At 46.4% G+C, this 27,923-nt stretch overlaps 1 protein-coding gene across 3 annotated transcripts; it reads left to right on the top strand.

Annotated features, from left to right (window-relative positions):
- Positions 1-247: 247 nt before the first annotated feature.
- On the top strand, positions 248-26,940 carry PPP2R2D (protein phosphatase 2 regulatory subunit Bdelta). 3 transcript variants are annotated; one of them, XM_080620671.1, is made up of 10 exons: positions 248-379; positions 685-777; positions 12,204-12,301; positions 15,714-15,879; positions 17,039-17,151; positions 21,063-21,240; positions 22,057-22,221; positions 23,612-23,781; positions 23,869-23,960; positions 24,949-26,940. In XM_080620671.1, exons 1-10 carry the CDS (start codon positions 373-375, stop codon positions 25,226-25,228), a joined length of 1,362 nt encoding a protein of 453 aa, XP_080476797.1. In that variant the 5' UTR covers positions 248-372; the 3' UTR covers positions 25,229-26,940. The 3 variants fall into 3 exon arrangements, with proteins under 3 accessions (XP_080476797.1, XP_080476799.1, XP_080476798.1); XM_080620673.1 differs by lacking the exons at positions 248-379; positions 685-777; positions 12,204-12,301; positions 15,714-15,879; positions 17,039-17,151 and adding an exon at positions 18,701-18,951; XM_080620672.1 differs by lacking the exons at positions 248-379; positions 685-777; positions 12,204-12,301; positions 15,714-15,879; positions 17,039-17,151 and adding an exon at positions 18,936-19,026.
- Positions 26,941-27,923: the final 983 nt, after the last annotated feature.

Raw genomic sequence — 27,923 nt, 5'->3', positions numbered from 1 at the left:
GTTCGTAACGGTGAGTTCGGAGCCCCGTGCTCGCTTCCTTCCTGCCTCCCTGCCACCGCCCGGGGAGAGCGGACCTCCTCACTCTCCTCCTCGTTCTCCTCTTGCTCCTACCGCCCGCCCTGCGAGCGCAGCCCCAGCCCCGCCGGGAGCGCTTTGCCGCGGTGCCGAGCGGGCCGTGCCGGGCCCCGCCGCCTCTGCCGCTGAGGGGAGCCGGGGCGATGACGTCACCGGATCAGGCCGGCCGGCAATGGGCGCCATTTTGAAACCCCGAAGCCTCCCGCGGCGGCAGCTCCGTGCGGCGGCTGCGACCCGCTCCCGGCCGGCGCCTGCCCCCGCGGCCCCCCCGCCTCCGCCGCACCGGCACCGCGCGACATGGCAGGTGAGGCCCCGCGGCCCCGCTGCGGCTCGGGCTGTGTCTCGCCCGGCGGGCGGAAGGCGCTGCGGGACCGGCGGGGCAGGCCGCACCGCGCTGCCCCGGGAGGCGGGGGGGGTAGCGGAGGGGGGCATGGCGGGGAGCGGGCCTGCCCCGCGGGGCGCCGGGTCGGGCTGCAGCTGGGGGCCGAGGCGGTGTGGCCTACGCTGGGTCGGGCCGTGCGGCGGAGGAGCGGGCCCCGCGGGGGAAGGGGCTGGGCCCGAGGCTCCGCGGGGCGCCCCGTCCCTCACCGGCCTCTCTTCCCGCTTCAGGGGTGGCAGGAGGTGGAGGCGTCGGCGGCAGCAACGACTTCCAGTGGTGCTTCTCCCAGGTGAAGGGAGCGATCGACGAGGACGTGGCGGAAGGTAAGGGGAGGGCCGGGCCGGGCCGCGGGCTCCCGGAGGCGCCGGTGGCTCCCGCCCGCCGGAGCCACCGCCACCTTGTTTTCCTCTCCCAACATCGGTATCACGCTCGCGCTGAGGGAACCGGGGCTGGGAAGGGCAGAGCGGCGACAGCATCTCCTCGGTCCGTGCCCCAGGCTCGGAGGACGGGTTGCAATGACTAAGCTACTGCCTGAGCTCTCAGTGCAGCGTGCTGCTCTTTGCAGGAGAGCATAATAGAGAAGGCACGGTGGCTTCCTCCAGTTCTTTAGTGCTAATCACTAGGGAGAAAAAGGTAATGACAGTGATAAAACACAGCGGGGAGGGGGAAACATGAATGGAGTCTGTCAGGCTTGTCAAGTTTTCCTCTGATGCAAAGAGAGCAGCAGAGAGCATGTAGGTTTGTCATTTGGGCTTCATTTAAAAAGCAGAGTTTACAGGTTTCCTGCAGCTATGAAGAGATTTCAGTCCCACTCGTTACATTTGGGAGCTATAAATAGCTGTGTTTCAGTCGGGAAAATGGGCACACCTTTGCATGGCTCTGAAACTTTCTAAGCATAGCATGTTTTGCAGTGATAGAAGCTAAGGAGAATGTTTCAACTGGACAAAGCCTTTTTCTGTAGTGTGTAGAAACAACATGAAGTTTTGCTCAGTTTTGATGAGATTGAATTTTTTTTCCCTTAAATTTTCAGTGTTCAGACTGTTCACGATTGCAACACTGGGTTTTATTTAGAAAGGAGGGTGTGAAGTATGTGTGTGAAACAATTCTGTGCTGTTTGTCTGATTTTACTGCATTAACTGAAATAGCTGCATGTATTAAGGGAAGCAGCTTGCAGTGCCAGTGTGTGGTTTGGGTTTGTTCTTTACTGGATGCAGTAAGTATTTTTCCTAACTGTCTACTACAGGGGAATTATGCTGACAGTGTTTTCGTTTTCATGCCACTTGTTTGGCATTCCATTCAAAATAGTAGCTATGGGAGGAATGGACTTGAAAACTGCTTGAGAAACAAGTCCTCAGGCTGAGTTGTTGCTCTCTTCCTTTTTTCCTTTCTAAATACATGGTTTAGCTTGTGCTATGGTTCTGAAGTTCCCAGAATTCTTATGAAAATGGATTAAAGTGGCTTTTATGAGTTTTCCAAGTAGTCCTTCTTTTTTAGGATTTAGCATCTATGTGACAGAAAGTTCTTCCTGTTGCAAAAGTATACTCCTATGAGCACCTTATTCCTATGAGCACTTCACAGTGCCGTATAGAGCCAGAAAGTTGCTCAGTCTTGAAACACTAGCGTGGCCTAAACCCAATTTAATTGTTTAAGAGTGTAACAGGACTGTTCAAAGAAGAACTTTGTATTACTGTTTGTATTACTGATTTGTATTACTGATGAGACACACCACTAAGGCACAGTGGTTAGAGAGAGGAAAACTCTGGTTTGAGTAACTAGGAATGGTAGAGGGAATAGTGGTAACACTCAACACTTTTACCCTGGGTTTTCCCAGGGTAGAATTCCCAGATGCATGTTATTAATGTGACTTCTCCTGGAGTGAGGGCTTCAGATTGCGTGTGATGCTGCTGCGTGTGGGGATTTTCATTTTCTCCATAGAACAACTAATATAATTATTCAGCACCTGGCTTTGTGCTATTGGTAGAGTTTGGTTTTCCTACTGGCAAACTTGCAGCTTTTGGACTCATTGTCTGTTTTGGTTTGTGGACTTCCCCCATTAGTTTTTTTTGCCTTGAAATTGGAATTAAATAGACTTGCAATATATTTGCTAATAATTGCTTGAAATTGATTGAGCAGTATGCAATAAGAGTGCAATTACATTTGTAGTATTTTGTCCCAAGTTAAGGAACTATTTACTCATTACCATCTTCTAAAACATTTTTAAACCATCTTTCACCAGACTGCACATCTAAGCGTATGTGATGGGTGACAGTTCCCTTGCTGCAAATATTACATAAACCCCTGGGAGTTTCCTGTAAGGTTTTGTGATGGTGAAAACTTACAATTTCTATAAATAACTATTTTCCTCTTTTCTCTTGTGAAAAAGCAGCTCTGTAGATGCAGTCTGGAAAAAAAGACAACATAAAGTACCTGTCAGATGTATTAAATGCAGGCTTTTTGCAGACTGTTCTTACAGACAGTTCAGTCAGTAGGTGAAATGACAAAGCCTGATAGTCAAGCACCTTAACCCAAAGTCACTTCTGTTGAAAGTGTAATTCTAGGATCTCTTTAGATTCAGTAGTTGTTTCTCACATGTATTGCTTTGATACACATGCCAACATGGTTATGCCAGATCCCTGCAGTTGGATGTGCTGCTGCCATCTTCATACCCAGGGTTTTTTAACTAGGTTGCTAATCTATATATCACTTTGTCTCCTCCTTGTCTTCTGTGTATTCCCTTTCTGCACTGAGTAATCTTTGAATCTGTACTGTGGTCTGTGTAAAGAAATAGAGCAGTGTTTGCGTGCCCAGTCTGGCCACCTAAAGCAGAGCAGGGATGGTACACCAGTTACTGAAATACGGAGTTTTCTAATGCAGAAAAGTTGAATTGGATTCAAGGAGGAGGAATAGGGGATAAACCAGATACTGAATGAAAGAGTTGACATTGAGACCATTTAATTTAAAACTGTGTGGTAATTCTGTTGTTAGTGTAAAACCATATGTCTACAAAACCCCTACTGACCGCTTGTGAAACTTGTTATTCCTGGATTACTTTTTTTTGTGGAAAGTACCTTTCTAAATGCAGAAATATTTTTAAATTATTATTTTTTTACTGATACTGCAGCCTGAGACCTCATCAGTTTTGAGATTTCAGTGTTTTGTATGTTCAAAACTGCTCCGTTTGGGGGGTTGATTTTTGGTTTTGGTTGTGTTTTTTGTTGGGTTTTTTTTTTTTTTTAAGCAAGCAAAATCTAGTACAGTTTATTAAATAGCTTACAGATATTCCTAATTTCCTTGGGCCAGATGTGCATATAATCCAGGAGCACTTCTGGATGTAATTAACGATTTATTTTTTGTATGTGTGTATATATATATATACACACATATGTATCGAGTGGCACTCTAAGTCTTCCTGAGTCAGTTGTGCCAGTGACAGACTGGAACTGCTGGGCAGAACGTCTGCTCTTTGTCAGACTGGGAGCCAGTATGCTGTGGAGATCATTGTGGGTTTCCCATTGTGGACACCGGGGTTTCTTTGGGCTTTCAAAGAAGTCAGTGTTGGAGTTTGGGATCGAGATGAACCATTCCCTTCTCTAAATGCTGGTTAGATGTATCTTCCTGTTCAGACACAAGCAGCTTTAAGGGTATGGTGACTCCACCAAATGAAACAGGTACTGCTTTCCTCTCAGAGCTTCCTCAGCTTAAGCTTCACCTGCTTTAAGTGTGGGTTTTGAAACCTTCTTGTGAAGCAGCTGAGTGTGAAGCCTAGTTCTGCCCATGAATGCTGTACACAGTGCCCTTTGGTAGTAGGCAAGAGCTCCTTGGAAGCTCCAATCCATTAACTTGAGGATGAACCTTTGTGAAGTATTTCACATGGGCAAAACTTCTGTTCTTCAAATTAAGTTCTGATTGACTTTCAGAAAACCTGCCTTGGATTTTCTACTTGCTCAGAAGCTTCATATTTCCATTTAAATACCAAAATAAGTACTGTTAGGGTTTTATAAAAGGTCTTCAAATAGTAATAGGTATAGACAGCACTGATAAATTCAAAGATACCTTGTTGTCATCAGGGGAACAAATTCTTTGCTTCTCCTTTTAAAGCTTGTTACAGTGCTAAGGAAGTCCAGCTCAGGAGATTGTCAGAGCACAAGTATGGAAGAAACCCACAATTAATAAGAATATATTGGACTCTAATCCTGTAACTGTTCTCAAGTCTGGATACAAGGGATTTAAAAACACTTAGTGTTAAGTCATCTTTATAAGTCAGTGGTTCAAAACTGTTCTGTGGGGCTCAGGAATTTAACTGGCCTGTTCTTGCTGGTTTTAAAGCAAATTCTGGCACAGTTTCAGACTTAAACTTATTCCAGAAGAGGCACAGTTATTTGACATATGCTTAAAACTGCATGGAAGGAGTGACAGAACTGGGTGATGGCTTTTAAGATTTGTTTTCTGTAAGAACTGGAAAATATGGTAATAATGGCTCTATCATCAGGCCATGTGTATGGTCTCCTTTCATTGTAAGCAATGGGCTGTAGCTGACAATGGAACTGGACAGAAGATGGGTGTTTAAGCTGTGTTGTGGTTTGGTTTTTTTCCCTGAAAAGCACTGTTCTGCCATAAACAAGAGCTGAGATACCTGCTTTTGCCCTCCCTAAAGTAGTTATGCACTGCTCCCCAGTAGCAGTGTGCTTTGCCTTGATCCTCTGACAGTTCACCACATCCCCACTGCCCAGAGGACTGATGTGAGCATTCTGAAGAGCCCCCATTCCCAGCAGGGACCAAAGATTTTGGAAGTTTCCTTCATCTTCCCTGCTTTGTGTATGTGGTAATTTGCAGGATACAGCTGATACCGGCTCTGGGAAAGGTTTTTGCTGGTGTTTAATTTGTAGGATCACAAGGTGGTTTTTGTTGGAAGAGACCTTGAAGCTCATCCAGTTCTAACCCCCTGCCATGTGCAGGGACACCTTCCACTAGAGCAGCTTGCTCCAAGCTCTTGTATCCAACCTGGCCTTGAACACTGCCAGGGATGGGGCAGCGACAGCCTCTCTGGGCACCTTGTGCCAGCGCCTCAGCACCCTCACAGGGAAGAGCTTCTGCCTAAGAGCTCATCTCAGTCTCCCCTCTGGCAGGTTAAAGCCATTCCCCTTGGCCTGTCCCTACAGGCCCTTGTCCAAAGCCCCTCTCCGGATTTCGCAGCATCTCCTCGCTCCAACAGCTCCTCGTCTCTCTTGTGCTGTTGCCCCAGAGCTGGATCAGGACTGCAGGGGGGAGTCTCCCCAGAGCACAGGAGAGGGGGAGAATCTTCTGCCTGACCTGCTATGCACACTCTGGGGCTGGAGCGTAGCACACAGGGGGGTTCTGGGCTCCAACACACACTGAAGTCGGGCCATATTACTATGCAGGCAGGTTTGACTTGCATGCATGTTGTATGTTGGTTTCCCGTTGATGAAAGTTGCCTTAGTGTTTCAGGTAGACCACTTTAATCTCAAGTCATTGTACAAGCCATGGGCCAAGAATTTGTCTTCACCCTTTATTCTACAACACACTATTACCTAAAAGGTTGTTCTCTGCTGGTAGTATTTAATAGTAAGTGTTCTTTTGAATTCCAGTCCTGTCAGACAACATTAAAACCAGGGTGTTAGCCACCTGAAAGTAAATTGCACTGGCTTACTGTCTTACAGTCACCGTTTCTGGGGGCATCTAAAAGCCGTGTAGATACGGCACTTAAGGACATGGGTTAGTGGTGTGGTTGGCAGTGCTGGGTTAATGGCTGGACTTGATCTTAAAGGTCTTTTCCAACCTAAATGGTTCTGTTAATATGTTAATGTATAATATGTAGGTTTACTCTATAAAATTAACTCTGGATACTAAGATGTGTTGTGTGTGAGGAATACAACATTAGTGCACTTTTGGAAGCTTCTATCTCATAATTGTTAGACTCCTAGTAGTGAGAAAGCCCAGATGTGCGGGTGAATAGTTATGTTTTAAAAGACAAAGCTCCAGGTGATCTTCAGGCTTCACAGAAGTGGTCATTTGGGGTTTCTGTGGAGAAGAGACTCTGCCTTGCAGCCATCACACAGGGAATTCAAATCTGGAATCTTTAGCATGGTATCAGGTTTTGATTCCTGTTTTCTTTGACATGTGCGCTCCATGAGTTTCTGGACCTGCATGGGCAGGAGGAGGAGCATGAATACAAGTAGAAAAATGTTTAGTATATCTGTCCTTTTTTAAAGGGAACCAGGAAGTTTACAGCTGAAGTGGAGACCTTAAAGGCAGTCAGAAGTGGTTCATAAATGCCTCATTTCACAGTTGAAGTTCACCCGTAGCTTTTGCATCTAGCATCTTTTTCCTGACTTAGATGCATAACAAAGTTAGGACAGTCTGGTCAGAAAAGAACAAGAGTATAGGGTTGTGGGCATTAAGGGGAAAACATTCTCAGTACCAGGGGAAGATGGCAAGTGGAATATTAAAGAACAGAGAGGAAAATCCTTTCAAAGACTAAGCCAGAACAGGTTGCAGGAGAAGGCAAATTGCTAGGTGTAGTTGGGTGATAGTTACATGTGTGAAGCTGCAGGAGTGTGTATCACTGAGTGAGTGATGAACGGTTTGGGTCAGCAGTGAGTGTTACAGAGTTGTGGGGTGTGAGTGCAAAATACAACACACTGAGTAGTGAGAGTACAAAAGTTAGGGCAAGTCTTTACAGCCACGTGTTAACTGTGTGCACAGTGAAAGCAGCTGCTGTTTGTCTCTGCAGTGCCAGCAGGTTGTGGTACCTGTTGATACAGTTCCCACATGGGCTGTCACTATTGTGCCATTTGTGGAGTGTTTTAACATCTGGGGGAAAAGCTTAAAACTGACAAAACTGCTTTAAGTAAAGAAAAGACACAGGAAAGTGAGTGCTGCAAGTGGAAGAAAAGATATTTACCCATCATGTTAAGGCTTTTATTAACTCTTATTAAAGTACAATAAAAAGCATGACAAGGAGCTACATAGAAGCAAACCTAACAGAATCACATCAGTTCATTAAATATACTTCCAGTAGCAAAAAGCTTGTTGGAATTGCTATTCCAGAGGGGGAAAAAAATAATACTGAGACAATGGATTTGCACCCAGAATGCTGGACTGTGTCATGAATATTAAAAATAGCCTCCACAGTTACTTATTGCTTGCAAGAAAAAGCACAGAAAGCTTTGGCAAGCGTGAAAGTAGTGTTCATGGCTGCTTTCTTCTCTTGCTTCCGCTTTGCCCTTTCTTTGTACTAACATCAAACTGTGTATGGTAAACTAGGTGAAGATGGGGGAGTTTAAAATATAATTCAGAGGACGCTTCCAGCACCAATTTATGATCTGGTTCCATTGAAAAGGAAGTGCAAATTGAACTCCACGAGGGAATTGAACTAGTTGTCCTTTGGGAGAGGCAAACTCCTGTTGTTGAGCCAGCTGAGCAAGCGCTTGGTGTGGGGTGATTGCTGGACAGCCTGGGGAGAATAGGGAGCAGCTTTGGGAACAGGGTTTGGGGGCGGTTTGACACCTTCAGTTGCTGCTTCCCTGCCCGGATCCAGCAGCCTGGGTGCTCCTCCCGCTAAAGTGCCGAGTGGCTTCGCCCTGGGCAGCCTTCGAGGCGCGCAGGGCTGGCAGCCCGGCCACAGGAGGGCTGTTGTGTGCAGTTTGCCGTGGCACAGCAGCGGCTGCGCTGACTGCGACCGGCTCCCGCTGCTGCTGTGCTGGGCGGGCAGCTCAGTGCCTAGCGCGTGCCCTTGGTTGACCTTAGATCTGCTTGGTAATTCAGATTCGCTCAAGAAGCAGGGTTATTTAGGGCTCTGGTAAACTCTTCCGGGTGCTTCAAGGTACTTCTTTGGCCTGCAGTGCAAGAGGGATGTGGAGCTGTTGGAGCAAGTCCAGAGAAGGTCATGGAGCTGCTGTGAGGGCTGGAGCAGCTCTGCTCTGGAGCCAGGCTGAGAGAGCTGGGCTGGATCAGCCTGGAGAAGAGAAGGCTCCTGAAGGGGAGACCTTAGAGCAGCTCCAGTGCCTGAAGGAAACGTGGAGAGGGGCTTGGGACAAGGGCCTGTAGGGAGAGGCCAAGGGAAATGGCTTTAACCTGCCAGAGGGGAGACTGAGATGAGCTCTTAGGCAGAAGCTCTTCCCTGTGAGGGTGCTGAGGCGCTGGCCCAGGGTGCCCAGAGAAGCTGTGGCTGCCCCATCCCTGGCAGTGTTCAAGGCCAGGTTGGACACAGGGGCTTGGAGCAAGCTGCTCTAGTGGAAGGTGTCCCTGCCTATGGCAGGGGTTGGAGTTGGATGAACGTTGAGGTCCCTTCCAACACAAACCAGGCTGGGATTCTGTGATCCCAGATTCCGATGTCCTGGCTGATTTAGGAGCACAATAATTGCCACTTTGCTTGCTTCTGCACTCTCAGCTTCCTTCCCATCAGCTGTCGGAGGCTATGTAATGTCTCCTGCAGCTTTTTCCAGCCGTAGCATAAAACCCTCTGTAGAATAGCAGTGTGTCAGAGAGAAAGGTGTGTCACCTTTGATCTCTGTGACAGGCACAGAAGTGTTCATTCTAAGTTTAGTTTCCACTGGCAGTCTCCCTTACAGTTCATGCCAGCTGCCTGGCTCTTGTCCAGATCCAGTCTCCAAGCATGAGCCTCCTCAGGGAGTTTCACAGTCCTTCATTCCTTTGCTGGATCTCTAGGATACATCATGGAAAAAGGTGCTGTGTGTTAAAGTATTTTCCAAAGGGAGGGGTGGGACCAGGTTTCTGATGGGTGGTGTTCTGTCAGTGTGTGTGCTGAATGTGAAGCAGTGTGTTGGCCGTTACCTGTTTGGAAAATAAAGTTAAAATCCCCTGGAAGTTGGATCTACCCACTTTAGGTGATCTTCCCCAACAGTGACTGTGTGACTTCCCTGTTCATCAGTTTTCTGGGGAGTGGGCTTTTGACAGAAGGCTGTGAATAGCTTAGAAGAATGAGAGGGAAGTCGATGCTGTTTGTGTGTAGTTAGTGCCAGTCCTAAGCATGAACTGCAGCTGCACATTCATTCATCTGGGTGAGCTGTGCAGCAGTGATGCTTTCCAGGGTTTGGAGTTTAACCCAAGCAGCAGTGTGCAGCCACCTTAGAGAGGAAGGGTTCATGGGTGCTACTCTTAAGCATCTAATTTAGGTGTTCTGGATCTCTTGGCATTCCTCAATACGTAAAGAGGGCACAGGCATCAATACTGGTGTCAGTTAGAAGCACCCAGTATGAATCCTTTGTGGGGTTAAATTAGTTTGCAGGTCTAAACTTGCTGTCATCTGTGAATCCTAACAAATGGTGGTCTCTGTGCCCCTTCACTCCCCATTATAACAAGCTCAGAAAGATTTGGAGGTTAGAACCTTAAGAGCATTCTGGCAGGATTTTTGTGATAGAGGGAGATGATGGTGATGTTAAAAGGTTTAGAGCCCTTGTACTCAATCTTGGAGCATGTGTGAAGGCTTACAGGACAGTCTCCTGAATTGCTGAGGGTGGCTTCCACTACATTATTATACAGGTGGATGTTTGTACCTTTTTCCTGTGTTGGGAGGATGTTTACTGCCCATGGACGTGCTCAGTCCTTTTGAAGTTGAGATTGTAGAGAGCCATAATTTAGTTGTCCTTTAATATACCAGCTTTGAAGACAGCTAGGAGTTTCCTGCCGTGTAGCTAGACTAACTACAGTAGAACTCTGTTCCAAAAGTGAGACTAAACATTTTTCATGCCTAGAAAGCAATATTACCAGGGAATATCTTACTGTAAAGCCATAGGTATTGCTGCTCTCCATAGTTTACAGGAGGGAAGCTCCCTTGCCACTTGCAGAACAGAGTTCTGGCCACAGTGGAGTAGAAACAGAGGGGAAGCTGAACACCTTTGCTTCTGGACAATCAGAATCACAGGTGTGTCTTGCATGTGAGAGGAGTGCTGTGAGATGCTGTGTGTAAGCCAATGTGACAGTAGTTTGTCTTCTCTTGCCCTTATGTACATGTCAACGCAAGTTACTTTGTTAATATAGAGAAAGGGCTAAAATAGGGAAGGCTCCAGAGGACCTTAGATCAGTTCCAAGTGCTTAAAGAGGCTCCAGGAAACCTGGAGAGGGGCTTTGGACAAGGGCCTGCAGGAACAGGACAAGGGGAATGGCTTTAACCTGCCAGCGGGGAGACTGAGATGAGCTCTTAGGCAGAAGCTCTTCCCTGGGAGGGTGCTGAGGCGCTGGCCCAGGGTGCCCAGAGAAGCTGTGGCTGCCCCATCCCTGGCAGTGTTCAAGGCCAGGCTGGACACAGGGGCTTGGAGCAAGCTGCTCTAGTGGAAGGTGTCCCTGCCCGTGGCAGGGGTTGGAGCTGGGTGAGCTTTGAGGTCCCTTCCAGCACAAACCAGGCTAGGGTTCTATGATCATCCTGTTCTTTATCAAAATGGAATCTTTCCATAACCTTTGAAAGAAAGATGATTATAAAATCAGATGTGTCCAGCAGCAGGTTAATAATGTGGTTGGGAAGGCTGGGATACAGCTGTAGAAGGTTGTTATTTGTTTATTTTTAATAATTATTTTTAATCTGAGAAGGTAAATCATTATCTTTATGCACCAGGAAAAACTTTTCATGGGCATCTGTTAATAAAAGATGAAATACGGATTATATATTGGGAAAACTGCTTAGACTTCTAATTGCCTTCCTCAAAAGAGTGGGGGCTTATTGAAAGGAATTTAAGAGATAAGCAGTTTTCATCTACTCTCCAATTGCAAACTCTGAAACCAGCTGGTATCATATAGTTCAGATCTTGCACTTTCTCTGCCTGCATCATCCAGTGAAGCCCTTGTGTGGCCACAAGCACCAGCCCAGATGAGTGTGTCCAGGATGAATGTTTACTCATCATCTGATGCTGAGTAATGTGTTGGTTTTGTTGCCATATGCCTGAAGCCTGATAGATGTTTACAGCCCCTTATCTCTCTGTCCCTTGGTTAGAGATTGTTTAAGGGCACTTATTTCTTTACTGCCACCTCCAAAGATTTATTGTGGTGAGCAGTGGTGAACTAACGCTGGTGGTTTCCAGGGTTCAGTCCCAAGGGCACCTAGCTCAGTTTGAACTGGAGGTGCTGCTTTCTTTTCCTTTATTCTCCCGGTCCTTCAGGTGCAGTGAGCCTTGCCTCTTTGTTTGTGGTGTATGTGCTGGTTCTTCTGCACACTTGGTTCGGGAAGCTCAGCTAGAAGCATTTTGTTTCTTTCCTTCCTTCACCCCAACCCTTCAACAGAGATGGATCCCCAGCTCCAGTTCCTGAACTAATTACATGAGTACTCAGCGTGAGGAAAGGCAGGTATGCCTCAGCCTCAGTGGGAGCAGTGCATGTGCAGTGCTGCTCCAAAGCAATACCAGGATCACAGGTGAACCTGCTTCCAACAGGATTTATACTTGGGTCTGCACAGACTTCCCATCTCCATTACGTGCTTCAGCATTTACTGGCAACAGATGGAATACAGAGTCTGGATTCCTAAAACAATATGCCTTCTCTGTCATGATTGAAGGCCCTCAAAAGCTTAAACTGAGCAATGAGGAATTGCTTTAGATTATAAACTTAAATCTAAAAGTGGTGTTAGGCTCCGAAACATGGCTTAGTGTCTGGATATGATGATGTAAATGAAGGAGTTGTGTTGTTGCTTTAATACAAGTAGTAATTTTGTGTTCAAGTCTTGAAACATCTTGCTTTGCTACCCACATTACAGTGCTGTTTGTTTCTGTTCTGTTTACAGCTGATATTATTTCAACAGTTGAATTTAATTACTCTGGTGATCTTCTTGCAACAGGAGACAAAGGTGGCAGAGTGGTTATATTTCAAAGGGAACAAGAGGTCAGTGACTTGAAAAACAAAAGTGCTGTTACTCCACTGTTCTTGTGTTGCACTGTCTCACTTCATCTTTCCGTGCTGTGAAGTTTCAGTGGCTGATGGCTTTCTCATAAAACCCCAAGTTAGCCAAATCTCTAAATACCTGCCCTGTGCTGACCTTGGGAGGTTGGTTTGTGGTGGTTAAACCACCCTCCACCCAAAAAAGAGTCCTCAAAATCCAAGGGAGTTCTTCACATCCATACCTACTGTGCTCCGTATCATGTTGCAGAATTGCCTCTGGACTTTCCTTTGAACTTTATACTTGGCCAGGCTGATCTAAGGCAGGCTGAGAGAGCTGGGCTTGTTCAGCCTGGAGAAGAGAAGGCTCCTGAAGGGGAGACCTTAGAGCAGCTCCAGTGCCTAAAGGGGCTGCAGGAAACCTGGAGAGGGGCTTGGGACAAGGGCCTGTAGGGACAGGGCAAGGGGAATGGCTTTAACCTGCCAGAGAGGAGACTGAGATGAGCTCTTAGGCAGAAGCTGTTTCCTGTGAGGGTGCTGAGGCGCTGGCACAGGGTGCCCAGAGAAGCTGTGGCTGCCCCATCCCTGGCAGTGTTCAAGGCCAGGTTGGACACAGGGGCTTGGAGCAAGCTGCTCCAGTGGAAGGTGTCCCTGCCTGTGGCGGGGGTTTGGGAGTAGATAAGTTTTAAGGTCCCTTCCAACCTAAACCATTCTGGTCTGTAAAATTATAATGCCTTTGAAGATAATGAAAGAAAAGTTCATGAATAAGGATACAAGTTAAGCTGCAAGGACAGCAGGGTGGGATGGTTCAAAAACTGAAGAATTAATCAGATATATTTCAGGATTTTATGAATCAAAACCAGTGGGAACAGCTTCTGGAGGGAATGCTCAAGCATTTTCAGTTCAGAGAGGGGAATCCTCATCTTCCTGCAGTGGCACACTCTTGGCTGGCTCCTCGCAGTGCTGCTCAGTTGTGTGATAGCACTGTAGCCTCTGCTGCCCATTCACCCCTGCAGAGCCATCTCTGAGCTTTTTATATCCAGAGAAATAATGTGTATTGGAAAAGCGCACTAAATGCAGAAAAATGTCATGCTTTGTCATGTCTGGGAGAAATCTGGAATTGTGTTCTTTAAACAGTCAATATTCCACAGAGATATTTTCACCTTTGCTCACCTGCCAAAGAACTTGTTTATCCTTTCCTTTGAAGAGCTGATGAGAATTTGAGCCTTTGGTTTGCTTTGAGCTTTTCCTGGGTCAGAAATACCAAAACTGAGCCTGGAATTTTAATTCAGCTCATTTGTGCATGAATTACACTGATTTTTAGATGCTTCCGGTTTTTTTTTAATCCAAATCCTACTTCTTTTGTGATGTGGCTCAGCTGATGCTCAGTATATTGCAGTATCCAGTATTATATATCCAGTATCTCAGCTTCCATTATATTGCATTTCATGCTCACTGTGATACTATTTATATCCCCTTTTATCAAAGGTGACTTACTGTTTTACTGTGAGGATTTGAGAGGTAGTGACATGAAAAAGCTGCTGAAACACTGCCCTGCTGCACCTGGACAGCTCATAGCTGACGGATCAGTTAGTCTGCTCTAGAGACTGAACCAAGGCACAGAGAGATCAAGGTCAGAAGTGTCCACCTGCTCAGGATCTCTGACTGTCTTGATGTGTGTTGGGAGTGGAGCTATTACTGGTTGGCTTTCAGCTGTTCTGTAAGTCAGAACCCAGCTGGGGGGAAAACCACCACCAGTCAGACCGCTTACCCAGGAATATTCAGGTGTTCTGTGGAGCACATGCAGACTGTAGGGAAGAGTTGGGCATGAGTGTCCTATATCTTGGCACGTGTAAAGCTACGTAAGTCACAGAGTGGAGGAATAGATCTCAAGTGAGTAAATAAAAACTTACAACCAATATTTTTCGATAGTGTGGATTTTAACTAGGCCAACTAGGTTACCAACAACTTAGGATAGTTATAAAATTCCCCATACTCTATGGTTTGGGAAAGTGGGCTGAACTCTTGTACATCATGCCCTGAACTTGACATCAGTTCCAAGCAGCTGATGATTCCAACCAAATGTGTGAGTAAAGAGCGAGGCCATGGCTTAGTGCCTCAGCTTGCTCAAAGCTTGGGTGGCTGTAAATGATGCAGAGTGATACTGAGCAGGGTTAGCTGGGAGCATCCTATCCAACATTTGGAAGAGCGACAAATAAGGAATAATAATGTAGAGTCCCAGCATTGACTGAAACTCCTCCATACCTGCAAGACAGTGCAGGAAAACCTCTCACTGAAGTAACCTTGCCCATGTCACTGTGTCAGAACACAGGTTGGCTTTGCAGCCACATGCTGGTCTGGTGGTCTCTAGGGCTGTGAGTCCCACTGTGTTTTCCACCACCAGTCAGGGTGCAAGGTGGGCTTTCCTGCTCTGCTGCCTGCCTGCCTTTGCAGAGGAGTGATCTGCTACTTCTCCAGCAAATGATTTCCAGCTGTGTTTGAGGAGTTTGTTTTCAGGAGTTCTGGGCTCTGCAGCTCTCCGAACATGAATCAGCATCTCTCATTAACCCAGTTGAAATCCTGATAACGAACTGTCCCAACTCTGATAGTGCAAATCTGTGGATGCTTGGGAATGTGATCCTTGCCAACAAATGGGGATCGTACAAAGTGTTCGTCTAGCTCTGTGAGAGGAAAACTTGTCAGTGTGTTTGTAATCATCTTTGGGACACCGTGATGAGCACTATGGAATGGCTTAAATGAAAATGTACTAATGCCAGCCTGCATGGCTTTTGACAAACAAAAAAGGTTGTCAAAGCTCAATTATAAACCTTGATACCACTTCTGAACACAGCAGGCTTTAAAAGGAGTAGGAGAGGAGGTAGATCTAAGTGATCTCATTGATCTTGCTGTGCCTTCAGCACGACGACTTCTATAAAAAACATATTCAATTACTCCATGTCTTGTGTCCTTTTACATTATGTCCATATTGTGGTGATTTATAGGAATGAGTAAAGAGAAAAGGATGGGAGTAGAGATTAAGTGAGGAGCAGAAACTAATGACATGGAGTTAGTGGTGTGGAACTTAGGATGCTATTTCTCTGCTCCAGCTGTGCTGAAACTGCTTGAGAGAGGTGGAGTAGCTTTAAACCCTTTCAGGCAAGCACAGGGACTCCTTTGTGGCCAGCATACCTTGGAATGGGCTGTGTTGTATGGGTACACATGTATTAATAGAGAGATGCTTTTAAGTCTGTGTGCACTCTAGTGATGCTAAACTAAGTACAATATCACAGAGTAAAAATGTAACTTCAAGATCTGTTGTAAAAGTTTCTACTTGACAATCTGTAGTCATTAGTTTGTATGTGCAGTTCCTAATGAACTCTTGACACTGCTTGCAGCTGATGTTACTGTTTCCTTGCAGAATAAAAGCCGTCCTCATTCCAGGGGGGAATACAATGTTTACAGCACCTTCCAGAGTCATGAACCTGAGTTTGACTACTTGAAAAGTCTAGAAATTGAGGAAAAAATCAATAAAATTAGGTGGCTACCACAACAGAATGCTGCTCACTTCCTGCTGTCTACAAATGGTAAGGATACATCATTTCTGCACAGAAGACTTCATCATGTGAATATTCTCTTGCTGGGGGGAGTGTCTGCAGGGTTTGAGGTTGGTTTAATGTCTTCTCTGTATGTAAAATGTGTTTTGTTTGTAACACTCTAAGTACTGATATATGAATGTAGAAATGAGGAAGCAGCAAGAGACATGGTTCCAGAGCTGCCTTCTGAGGACAGATGGACCACTTTACGTACCCTGTTACCCTGTTGTATAGTTCTTACATAGATGGGTTCCTGATGTGCTGAGCTGTAGCAGAAATCTGGATTTAACTTCATCATCCTGATTTTGAAATGTAATTTTTTGCGATCCCTGATGAATTTGTAACAATTACATTTGAAATGGAAGCACTGTGGTTACAATCTTTTTGCTTTCTAAATGCCAAAACATCACATGTGCTTTGGAGAGCAACTGTTTGAAAAACAACAGTTACTCAAGGAGGAGGTTTATACCATGTTCACTGTGTGCTTGTAATTTCTGCACAGCTTCCATGTATTCTAAGTCGGAAATGACAAGGTTTTATGCACTTCAAGGCTGTTTCTGGTTTTTCCCCAGTATTTTAGCTGTGGTTCTTCTGTATTGGGTTGGTTTCATTTTGATGCACCATGGAGCAAGCTGCAAATGTAAATGGAGAACTAGGGATGTGGTTTAGTGGTGGCCTTGGCAATGCTAGATTAACAGCTGGACTTGATCTTAAAGGATCTCTTCCAACCTAAATGATTCTGTGGAAAAAGTTGCTGTTACTTTCAGAGGACTATGGTTATTCCTAAGAGTTTGGATCACTTTTTGCCTTGTGCTTAAATGACTGTGTAAGTGCTGATATCCTGCCTGCTATATGAAACTGTAAAAGCAGGAATGACTTTTGTCTGCTGCACTTTGAAATTCAAATAGCCTTAACTTTGATAATGATTTCCATGTATTGGTTCTGCTGAACAACATAGCTGAAGGCACAGAGTACCTGAGGGGGACACTACTCTGTGTTACCTTGGTGTTTAAAGGACCCCATCTTGGCCCTTCCTGTTGCACGCAGGGGAAACCAAAACAGACAACTGACAGCTACTCTGCTGCCTCTGTGGTTTAGTGGTTTTATTTGATTTGAATTGATTCTCAAGCACGTGAATTTTTGGTTTTAGATAAAACTATTAAATTATGGAAGATAAGTGAAAGGGATAAAAGAGCCGAAGGTTATAATTTAAAAGATGAAGATGGAAGACTGCGGGATCCCTTCAGAATCACAGCACTGCGGGTATGTGTCTGCTTGCTGACTTTTAGTATCTTTCTGCATGTACTTCTCTACTTTTGTATTACCAAAGTGCTCAGCTGCAGTGTGGAGATTAAAAATGGTTTGGTTGGGGTCACTGAAAACATGTATAAAAAATGGAAACATTTCATTACATACATATGTAGTAATTAAATAAGGTTCCTCTGGAGAACTTGAGGCAAACTTTTATTATAATATTGTATTATTGGCTTCCAAATAGTTTGTTGGGGTTTGTTTCTTTTTTTCTTGGAACATTTTAGCCTGTTGAAAATGGATTTGAAATTTAAGCTGTTTTTAAAATGAAAATATTTTGTTAGAGAAGCCTTTGTCCACCTCAGTATATTAGAATTGTAGAAGACAATGCTGATTTATTGACAGCAATGAAATGTTAACAAAATGTTGTTATTCAAGCCTGAGAACAGCTTTTTGGGGTATCTCTGGCTGGGGCTGCACTACTCTGTGCTCAGTTCATAGCCAGCATGGGCTCATCCTGCTGTGCTCTTAATAGTCTAATGTCTCAGTGCAACAGAAAGGAAAGTGCAGAGACTGCACATTGATTTCAGACTCTGACTTATCCTCCTGACCACAGCCAGTCAGCAGAGGACAGCGCCATCGTGTCTGTGATGGTATGAAGGACCCAGTGCCCAGGTTAACCTGTACAGCTTCCCCAAGGGCTGCTCTGAAGCTGGCATGTAGGATGCTTCTCTTGGGGGCCCTTGTGAATTGGGGAAGAATTGGCTCTGGTTATATTATAGAATCATAGAATAGGGTTGGAAAGGACCTTGAGATCATCTACTTCCAACCCCCCTGCCATGGGCAGGGACACCCCACACTAAACCATGCCACCCAAGGCCTCATCCAACCTGGCCTTGAACACCGCCAAGGATTGAGCATTCACAACCTCCCTGGGCAACCCATTCCAGTGCCTCACTACCCTCTCAGTAAAGAATTTCTTCCTTAGATCCAATCTAAACTTCCCCTGTTTAAGTTTGAACCCGTTACCCCTTTTCCTGTCACTACAGTCCCTGATGAATAGTCCCTCCCCAGCATCCTTGTAGGCCCCCTTCAGATACTGGAAGGCTGCTCTGAGGTCTCCACGCAGCCTTCTCTTCTCCAGGCTGAACAGCCCCAACTTTCTCAGCCTCTCTTCATACGGGAGGTGCTCCAGTCCCCTGATCATCCTCGTGGCCTCCTCTGGACTTGTTCCAACAGTTCCATATCCTTTTTATGTTGAGGACACCAGAACTGCACACAGTACTCCCACGTGAGGTCTCACGAGAGCAGAGTAGAGGGGCAGGATCACCTCCTTTGACCTGCTGGTCACGCTCCTCTTGATGCAGCCCAGGATACGGTTGCTTTCTGGGCTGCGAGCGCACACTGCAGCCAGCTCATGTTCATTTTCTCATCGACCAACACCCCCAAGTCCTTCTCTTGCAGGGCTGCTCTGAATCTCTTCTCTGCCCAACCTGTAGCTGTGCCTGGGGTTGCTCCGACCCAGGTGTAGGACCTTGCACTTGGCATGGTTAAACTTCATCAGGTTGGCATCAGCCCACCTCACAAGCGTGTCAAGGTCCTCTGGATGGCATCCCTTCCCTCCGGCGTATCAACCGAACCACACAGCTTGGTGTCATCGGCAAACTTGCTGAGGGCGCACTCAATCCCACTGTCCATGTCACCGACAAAGATGTTGAACAAGACCGGTCCCAACACCAATCCCTGAGGGACACCACTCATTACCAGTCTCCAGCTGGACATGGAGCCATTGACCACAACTCTTTGCGTGAAGTTTGTTCTTCCCCCTCAATATTGATGAGATTTAACAACTTTGGTCTTTTTTTCCTCTAAGAACAAGACTCCAGTGTAAGCAGGGTGCTGAGTATTCTGTGGTAAGGTAGAAGGTAGTTGTGTTAGAAGCAAGTTCTGAGCGTTTGGAAAACCTAATGTGCATTTGAAAGATCCTGACATTTTCCACTTGCACAGTGATATAGAGGTAGGATTAGTGCTCCAGACTTGCGATCCTTCAAAGCAGGAGCTCAGGCAGTGAAATCGTGTGGAATTGAGGGTGGTTCTTGGGTTTTAGGTGGTGGTTGTTGCCATAAATAGGAATTGAACTGAGGCTCTCCCTACTTTCCAAGACAACGCCACTGCTGACTATGCCAGGAACACTTGTGTGATGAGACAGGAGAATTGCCTAGTAAAAGTAATGGATTAATTTTAACCATTCTGGTTTGATGTAAACAGACTGAGATACAAACACGGTGAAAGCCATTGGCAAGCTCTTGAGTTCATTTGTTTCTTGTTGTGGGAGTACAGATTGTCTTGAACACTGTCATAACTGTTTTCTCTTGGTTAGATGATGTAATTTGGTGTTCGTGAAATTCCATGTACTAGAACAGCTTAGGATGTCCTTGGGCAACCTTCACTTGCTGGTCAGTGGGAAAGAGCCAGAGGGAAGCTTAGTCTACTTGTCCCTGGCAGCTCAGCTGCTTGTGGCAGGGCATCTGGGTGTTCCTAAAGCTGTTCAGGGAGCACGGTGAGGTGTTGTTTGCAAACTGTTCTTCCCAGTTTCACACCCCTCTTAAGATGTGGGGGGCGTTTAAAGTGCGTGTTTCAAATGAACATGATCTCAAATGTCATAATAAACATCCACCACTGCCCTGTGGGACGGGGTATGAAGCTGCTGTATTTGACAGATAACTCCTACTGCAGTCAGTGTCTGAGGTGGTGTGTGCTGGCAGCAGCAAAGTCATCATTCATGGGCTGCTTTATTGCTTTCTTGCTCAGTGGGTTTCAGAAGTGTTTATAGTCACTAAATCAAAACAGGAATCGGTGATGTGCAATTAATTAATTAATTGCCATCAACATTTATCAACACCCCTATGGTGTTCCCAGGGCTCAGTATCAAGCTTGGCTCTGTTAATACTTTTATCAGCAATCTGGATGTGGGGATTTGAGTGCCCCCTCAGTCAGCTTGCAGATGACAGCCAGGTTGGGTAGGAGTCTTGATCTGCTTGTGGATATCAGGGCTCTACAGAGGAATAGGGACAGGCTGGATCAATGGGACAAGGCCAATTGAAGTTAAGCAGTGCTCAGTTCTGGGTTCTCTACCCAGGCCACAACAACTATACAGGCTTGGAGCAGAGTGGCTGGAAAGCTGCTCATGGAAAAGGACCCGGGGGTGCTGATTGACAGAGCTGAACATGAGCAGCTCGTGCTCAGGCAGCCAAGAAGCCAAATGTATCCTGGCCTGTATCAGCACCAGTGTGGCAGCAGGGCCAGGGCAGGGACTGTTTCCCTGTGCTGAGCGCTGGCGAGGCCGCACCTGGAATCCTGTGTTCAGCTCTGGGCCCCTCACAACAAGAGAGACATTGAGGTGCTGGAGCGGGGCCAGAGAAGGGCAATGGAGCTGGTGCAGGGCCTGGAGCCCAAGTGTGATGGGGAACGGCTGAGGAACCTGGGGGGTTCAGTCTGGAGAAGAGAAGGCTCAGGGGGGACCTGATCGCTCCATATAACTGCCTGACAGGAGGATGGAGCCAGGAGGGGCTGGGCTCTGCTCCCAAGGAACAAGGGATGGGACAAGAGGAACCGGCCTCAAGCTGCACCAGGGCAGTTTTAGATGGAGCTGAGGAACAATTCCTGCCCCAAAGGGTGCTCAGGCATTGGAACAGGCTGCCCAGGGCAGGGCTGCAGTCACCGTCCCTGCAAGTGTTCACACACTGTGTAGACAAGGCCCTCAGTGCCATGGGTTAGTGGTGGCCTAGGCAGTGCTGGGTTAATGGCTGGACTTTAGAATCTTCAAGGTGTTTTCAAACCTAAATGATTCGGATTGTAATTAAGATCTTCTGAATCAGAAATCAGGTTTATGCCAAAACTGACTGTTCTTCTTCATGTTTCAGGTGCCAATCTTGAAACCCATGGACCTAATGGTAGAAGCAAGTCCCAGAAGGATATTTGCAAATGCACATACTTATCACATAAACTCTATTTCAGTTAATAGTGATCATGAAACGTACCTTTCTGCAGATGACCTAAGAATTAACCTATGGCATTTAGAAATCACAGATAGAAGTTTTAGTATCCTTTTTTTTGTTCTCTGTGAACACTGGGGCAGTTCTAAATTGAGTGTGTTTAAGAGAATCACTTTAATTTTACGCATCAGAGTAGGTGTGTTTGAATCTAGGGATTAAAATAGAGGATTTGGAAGTCTGGAGTTTAATACAGTGAAAGCAGGCTTTAGGATGCTCTCATTTGTTCTGAGTGCAAGCATCATTGCAGTAGAAAACTGCCAGTACAATTGTCATTGATAAATTTATTTCTAAAGAGAAATGGATTAATTAAGGGAGCATCCTTTATCTGTGGAATTCGATTGACTTAAGATTGGAAAGATACAAAAAGCAGCTCCTTAGTTACTTTAGATATTCCTTTCCAAATTCTAATGTCTCTTTAACTGACACTTCTCTTAAATTGCAGGGGGGTTCCATGCAGGTGATACCATTAACTGCAGAAATAACTTTCAAACCTCTTTGCAAGGCTGTGTGTGCACAGCTCAGGATGTTCTCTCACAAGCCTGCAGTGAGGTAGAAGTTGGAGAAATACTGAGTGTTCAAGAAGTCACATACAAGTTTTCCAAAGCCTTAGGTAAAGAGAGAGAATGTGTTCAGTAGGAAGCATTAAGAAGGAGGCTTGGGAGGAGTCTGGAATTATCTCCAGCATCTGTTAAAATTGACTTGGAACATCTAGACTTTTATCTACTCAAGTCAAGGTGTGTAGATGGCACATGGTGGAAATTAAGATCTCGCCCTGGTTTTCTACATGATACTTTAGCATTTTTCAGTAGGCACCTGCCAGAAGCTGTCTGAGTGTGAACTTGCCTTTACAAACCCTCTCCAGATATTGTAGATATTAAGCCTGCTAACATGGAGGAGCTGACAGAGGTGATCACTGCTGCAGAGTTCCACCCTCACCACTGTAACGTGTTCGTGTACAGCAGCAGCAAAGGAACCATTCGCCTCTGTGACATGCGGTCCTCAGCACTCTGCGACAGGCACTCCAAGTGTAAGTTGGGATGAGTCTTTGCTTCTAGGCTTGCTTCGGTTTCATGCAAGATAGAGTGTGTAGGTGTCCTGCTTTTAAATGACCATGCCAAGTTCTGCTTTTTGGTAAAGAGCATACGAGGTAAGGGGTGGTAGTTTTGTAGAATGGAACATTTTAATTGTCTTGTTCTAGGCCATCACCAAGCAGAAGTGTAGCATGAGACAATTGACCATCTGACTCTGCTCCTGTTTACCCATTTATGCATCATAAAGTGATGGGAACAAGTGCTTTTGGCACCAGTGAGACCTGTCTTCTGGCCAGACTCAGTCTTGGTGCTTCTCAAAGGTATCTGCTTATCAAATGCCAGTTAAGGGCAGTTTATTCACCTTTGTGCATTAGAAACTGGGCTGATGCTGCCAGAATCCATTTACTTTGTGACATTTGCAGCTCTTAGCATAGAATTAGTTCCTAAGGCCACATGCTGCGCTTGAAGTAAGTTTTGCTCTTTAGTCTGCTGAAAAGGAAAGCTTTTGTATTGAAGCCATAAGGAAAACTGCCTATGCCTTGCACACAGCCTTTTGTTCACAACTGTAGTGGTTGTGGCTTAGCAGTATCCCTTAGCCCTATGGGGTGACCTACCACACTGACACTTGCAGGTAAGCTCTCTACAGTGCAGATGGGGTTTTCCTGCTGGTGGAAGGACATATTTGTGCATTGGGAAATGCAGACTGTGAGGCCACTCCATGTATTCGAGTTAGAGTTGCTTTCAATTACCTAGAAGCACTTTGTTTTTTAACTGTTTGTGACTGAATAACATCCTGCTAAAAGGGATCCATTCAAAAATTAAGTAGTTCTTGTGTCCTGAAACACTGACCTCAGAGACTGACTCCTCAGTTTAAATAATGCTTTTCTTTACCTGCTTTTTAAAAGCATACAAACTGCATTTCAAGTGTAGATACTAATACTTGAGTAGGTTGCATTGTACAACTGTTGTTCAGATCTGAAGTAGGCTGTACAGGAGTCTCAGTGCATGGGTCATGCATTAAGGTACTGTGTTTGGGGTGCTGAGGCTTTCACCAGCTCATGTTCAATGTGATTTGTAGCTCAGCTGTAATGTTCACTGCACCCATGTGTGGGTGTTTAACTCTTTCCTCTGATGGACTTATAAGACCCATGAGTTGTAATTTGCTGATGCTGTGCTCCAGTTGGGAATGTTTGGAGATGGGCATCTAGCATCTGATGACCAAGAGCATGACATTACTCAAAAAGACATTATTTCTAAAGACTGTTTACCAGCACCTTTCTTTAAAAAGCAGAGAGAGTGTTGATGTAAAGCTTTGCAAGCACCACAGGCGCTGGAGGCTGTGAAGGTTGGTGTTGGTTTCATTGTCACTGTGTCTTCTGTCTGCAGTTTTTGAAGAGCCCGAGGATCCTAGCAGCAGATCATTTTTTTCAGAGATAATATCCTCGATATCTGATGTTAAATTCAGTCACAGCGGCCGATACATGATGACAAGAGACTACCTGTCAGTCAAAGTGTGGGACCTCAACATGGAGAACAGGCCTGTAGAGACATACCAAGTATGGTGGTCACCTTTTCTTCAATACACCTCTTTCACCTTTCCTTCTCTTTCTTTATATCTAACAGCAATTTCAATGTTCCCAAAGGTTCATGAATACCTTCGGAGCAAGCTGTGTTCCCTCTATGAGAATGACTGCATCTTTGACAAGTTTGAGTGCTGCTGGAACGGTTCTGATAGGTCAGTTCGGGGCTTTGGTTTGGGGTTTTGTTTTCCCTTAGCATGAGGGATTTGGTTTCCAGTCTGGAAAGCCATAAGGAGGACTTTCAGATTGTAACAAAACAGCTATGGCAACATGAGCTGCCTGTTAAAATGCTTTCAGATGACATAGATGAGACCATGGCAGGTCTGGATCTTGTGTCTGGATGCTCTGTGTTGGCTTCCCTTGGGCATTCTTACTTTGTTGAAGATTGAGTAAATCTGAAACACCTAAACCAGGGACCTGTCCGCAGCCAAAGCTTGCAGGCTCTTCAGTGAAAAGGTATCAGGTTTGATTAGGGTGGTAATAGGATCAGGCTGTGAAACAAGCTTTGTCCTAAACCCTATCCACTGTTGGAGAGCAGAAGATCCACCACATAGGTTAGATGGGGAGAGTGATTGGGGAAATCAAATCTCAAAGCTGTGCACAAGGGTCAGCAAAGAAAGTGACACCTTCCTCCTATATTGCTACTGCAGAGGTAGGTGGGATTGCCATGTGCTGCTTAAGTACTGATTCCGTAAGTGAAGAGCATGAAAGAGAAACCTGGAGAGGGGGCTGTGGACAAGGGCCTGTAGGGACAGGACAAGGGGAATGGCTTTAACCTGCCAGAGGGGAGACTGAGATGAGCTCTTAGGCAGAAGCTCTTCCCTGTGAGGGTGCTGAGGCGCTGGCCCAGGGTGCCCAGAGAAGCTGTGGCTGCCCCATCCCTGGCAGTGCTCAAGGCCAGGTTGGATGGTAGGGGCGGGGAATGGCCAGAGGAACACCCAGGGAGAAAGCAGTGGTGTGGAGGCAGTGCTGAAATCCAGATGGAACAGAGCAGTGGTGTACATCAGGGAGGGGAAGAGTGTGATGCCCCATCCTGGTCATGAGCTGGGGCTGACAGACTCCTTGTGAGTGTGAGGAAAAAGACTGGGGTTGATGCTGTGTGTGGCAGCCACTAAGATGTGCCTTCCCTCCGCCTCTGAACAGCGCTATCATGACTGGGTCCTACAACAACTTCTTCAGGATGTTTGACCGCAACACGCGCCGGGACGTCACCCTGGAGGCCTCCCGCGAAAGCAGCAAGCCCCGCGCCGTGCTGAAGCCGCGCAAGGTCTGCACGGGGGGCAAGAGGAAGAAGGACGAGATAAGCGTTGACAGTCTGGACTTCAACAAGAAGATCCTTCACACAGCATGGCATCCCATGGAGAACATCATTGCTGTAGCTGCCACCAATAACTTGTATATATTCCAGGACAAAATTAACTAGAGATGACTTCCCCGAGGATGGAGCCGTCGTCTCACATAGTTACGCTCAGTTGTTTATCTGTAAAAGAGAAGGCCTTGTTGTCCTACCAGTGAAGAACATTGATGCACTTACTTCCCTTTAGCTCCAGGAGAGGATCTGGCTGGGTTTGGAGTCATGGATGTTCTGCTGTTGGGGTAGGGAGCGTCAGCCACAGCTTTCCAGGTGGAACCCTCAGAGGCAGAATGGATGGACAGTGCTCACGAAGGCCAGCGCTCAAACCCAGTGTATTTATTGAAGTCTGAGCCTTCCTTTTCAGTTGATAGACCAAAAATCTAACACCCAAGAAGGAAACTTGTCATGACAGTGTAATTTCTTCTCTCTCACGCTCTCTCTGCTGTAATATTTGGGCCTTTCAGAACATATATTGTGCTTAACGCCTGTGAACATTCCTCCTCTGGCCTTGTCGGGGCTTAGGTGGTTTTACCTTGGAGCACTTAGGTAGGTCTTGAGTTGGGTTCTTAGACAGGTTTCCATGACTATTTACTCAGCACCTGTATCTCTAACCACACCTGCTGGTGTCAACCACTTAATAAAATAACAAGCTATAAAATGTGTTTTTAAATCTGAAGGTATGTATCCAGTCCTCTTATTTTTTCTATTGCATGTCCTGAGATTGTGCAGAATTACTCAAGGGGCAGATTTGACAGGGTTTGCCCACAAAACAGTGATTTTTTTGGCAGACTAATCCAGATGTTTTTGTGTAGTATCTCAGATTCCAAGGTCAGAGTTCCCACGAAGCTGTTGTTCAGTTCAAATTGCACTGGTTTCCTTGTCAAGTGCTCTCTGTACCAAGTAGGAGACTCAGAGGTCAGTATAAAGACATCCACAGCCTTAACAGAAAGTGACCAGGAGGGAAAACCAAACGTGGAACACTATTTCTTCTTTGAAGATAACAAATTGAGTTCATTGGCTGCATCTCAACGTTCGCTAGAGCCAAACCTCATGTGCATTATGGTTTTTAACCTTTTTAGTCTTTGTCAGGAAGATAAGAGTTTATTTTAACTACTTGGCATAATGTATTGTATTCCTGTTGCAGTTCCAGGCCCAAACCCGACCCCTCTCATGGCTGTGCCCAGCTCTGGGGCACGCTGTGGCTCTGACACCCCAACGGCAGGAGGCACCAAGGCCACCGGCGGGTGTTGCTGTGGCTGCTGGGATCCTGCTCTCCCCTCCTGTTCTTAAGCCTTAGGTACTTTTGTTTTCTCCAAAGAGGCCTAAAATGCATCCACCTTCTCCTCGCCCTCAGGCAGGCTGGGTGAGGGCTCCTGCCGCTGTTGCAGCACCTGTTGGTAGCATCGAGTAGGTAGAGATGATGCTGGGAATGTGCCTGCACATTGGGAATGGATGTGAGGCCCCAACTCCCTGGAGGCAACAGCTCCAGTGTGGTTTGTGCTCTGCTTCCTTAAACCCAGGGCTGTTGCAGTGCTGGTGGGCTCTGCACACACCAACGTGTCTCTGTGGAGGGCTGAATCCCCTGGGGGGAGCTGAGGGTCTGAAAGGGTCTGAATCAAACAAACCTTGCTCTGTACATTGGTTGTGACACTACTGGAGGCTCCTGGGCCTGGCCGATGTGTTCCAAGCGAGCCTGTTTCTGCCGTGCCCGCGGGGACGCGCTGGGGCGGTACAAAATGTTCAGTTCTTTTGACCAAAAAGTTTAATAAATTTTAACTGTTTACGTGGCCTCGCTCTGTGTGTTCAGCCTGAGGGGACAGGGAGGAGCTGCTGCCCTGGGAGGGTGGGAGGAGCTGGCACAGGGTGCCCAGAGAAGCTGTGGCTGCCCCATCCCTGGCAGTGTTCAAGGCCAGGTTGGACACAGGGGCTTGGAGCATCCTGCTCCAGTGGAAGGTGTCCCTGCCCGTGGCAGGGGTTGGAGCTGGAGGAGCTTTAAGGTCCCTTCCAACCCAAACCAGGCTGGGATCCATCCTGTGTGTGCAACTTTTCCTGCTGTTTGTGAGTGGATTGGCCAGAAGAGCTGTCCCAGGGTTGGTTGTTCTGCAAGCGCAAAGGGGGTTTGAGTGCTTTCTGTCTTGGAGCCCTGGCTGTCCATGTGCAGCAGTTCTGTAAGTGCTATTTCTGATCTATTTGTTCAGCAAATTAAGTGGAATATGAGTATAAAGAAAAGGAAATGATGAAATCTTGTGTTACATAAAACATGATTTCCTTGTGCCACTTCCAATTAAACAGTTCTTGTCAATTCATGACATTTTTAGCAGTTCTTTTTCTGTAAACCCAGATTTTATTGTAAAATGATACCATTATTGTTTTTTCAGGTATTTGCCCCAAACAGCCCTTGAGCTCAGGGCTGGTTCAGGAGCATTGGACTGCTCACACGTGCAGTGCCCTCAATGGTGACTCTCAGGAGAGGGGAGGTCTTGTAGGGTGATGGGGGGATCCTGGCACTGGGATACATGGAGTAAGAGGGGAGGATCCATCACCCTGTGGCTGTCCTGGGGGTGAGATAAGGCCAGGCCTGGGCTGGTGCTGAAGTGATGGGGACACTGGTGATTTGTTGGTGATGAATCCATAGTGCCACACTGGCTGGGGCTTGAGTTGTGTATCTGGGGGGGGGGTGTGTCTGTAAACCTGATGGAGACTTGGCTTCTGCTCCACTTCTCCTTTCAGCACTCAGTGCCAGCTGCTCACTGGGGTCTGTCTG

The sequence above is a fragment of the Psittacula echo genome, assembly GCF_963264785.1.
Source record: "Psittacula echo genome assembly, chromosome: 6".
In the NCBI taxonomy this organism is placed as follows: domain Eukaryota; kingdom Metazoa; phylum Chordata; class Aves; order Psittaciformes; family Psittacidae; genus Psittacula; species Psittacula echo.
Note: the sequence above shows the minus strand (reverse complement) of the source record. Positions and strands in the feature narration are given on the sequence as shown.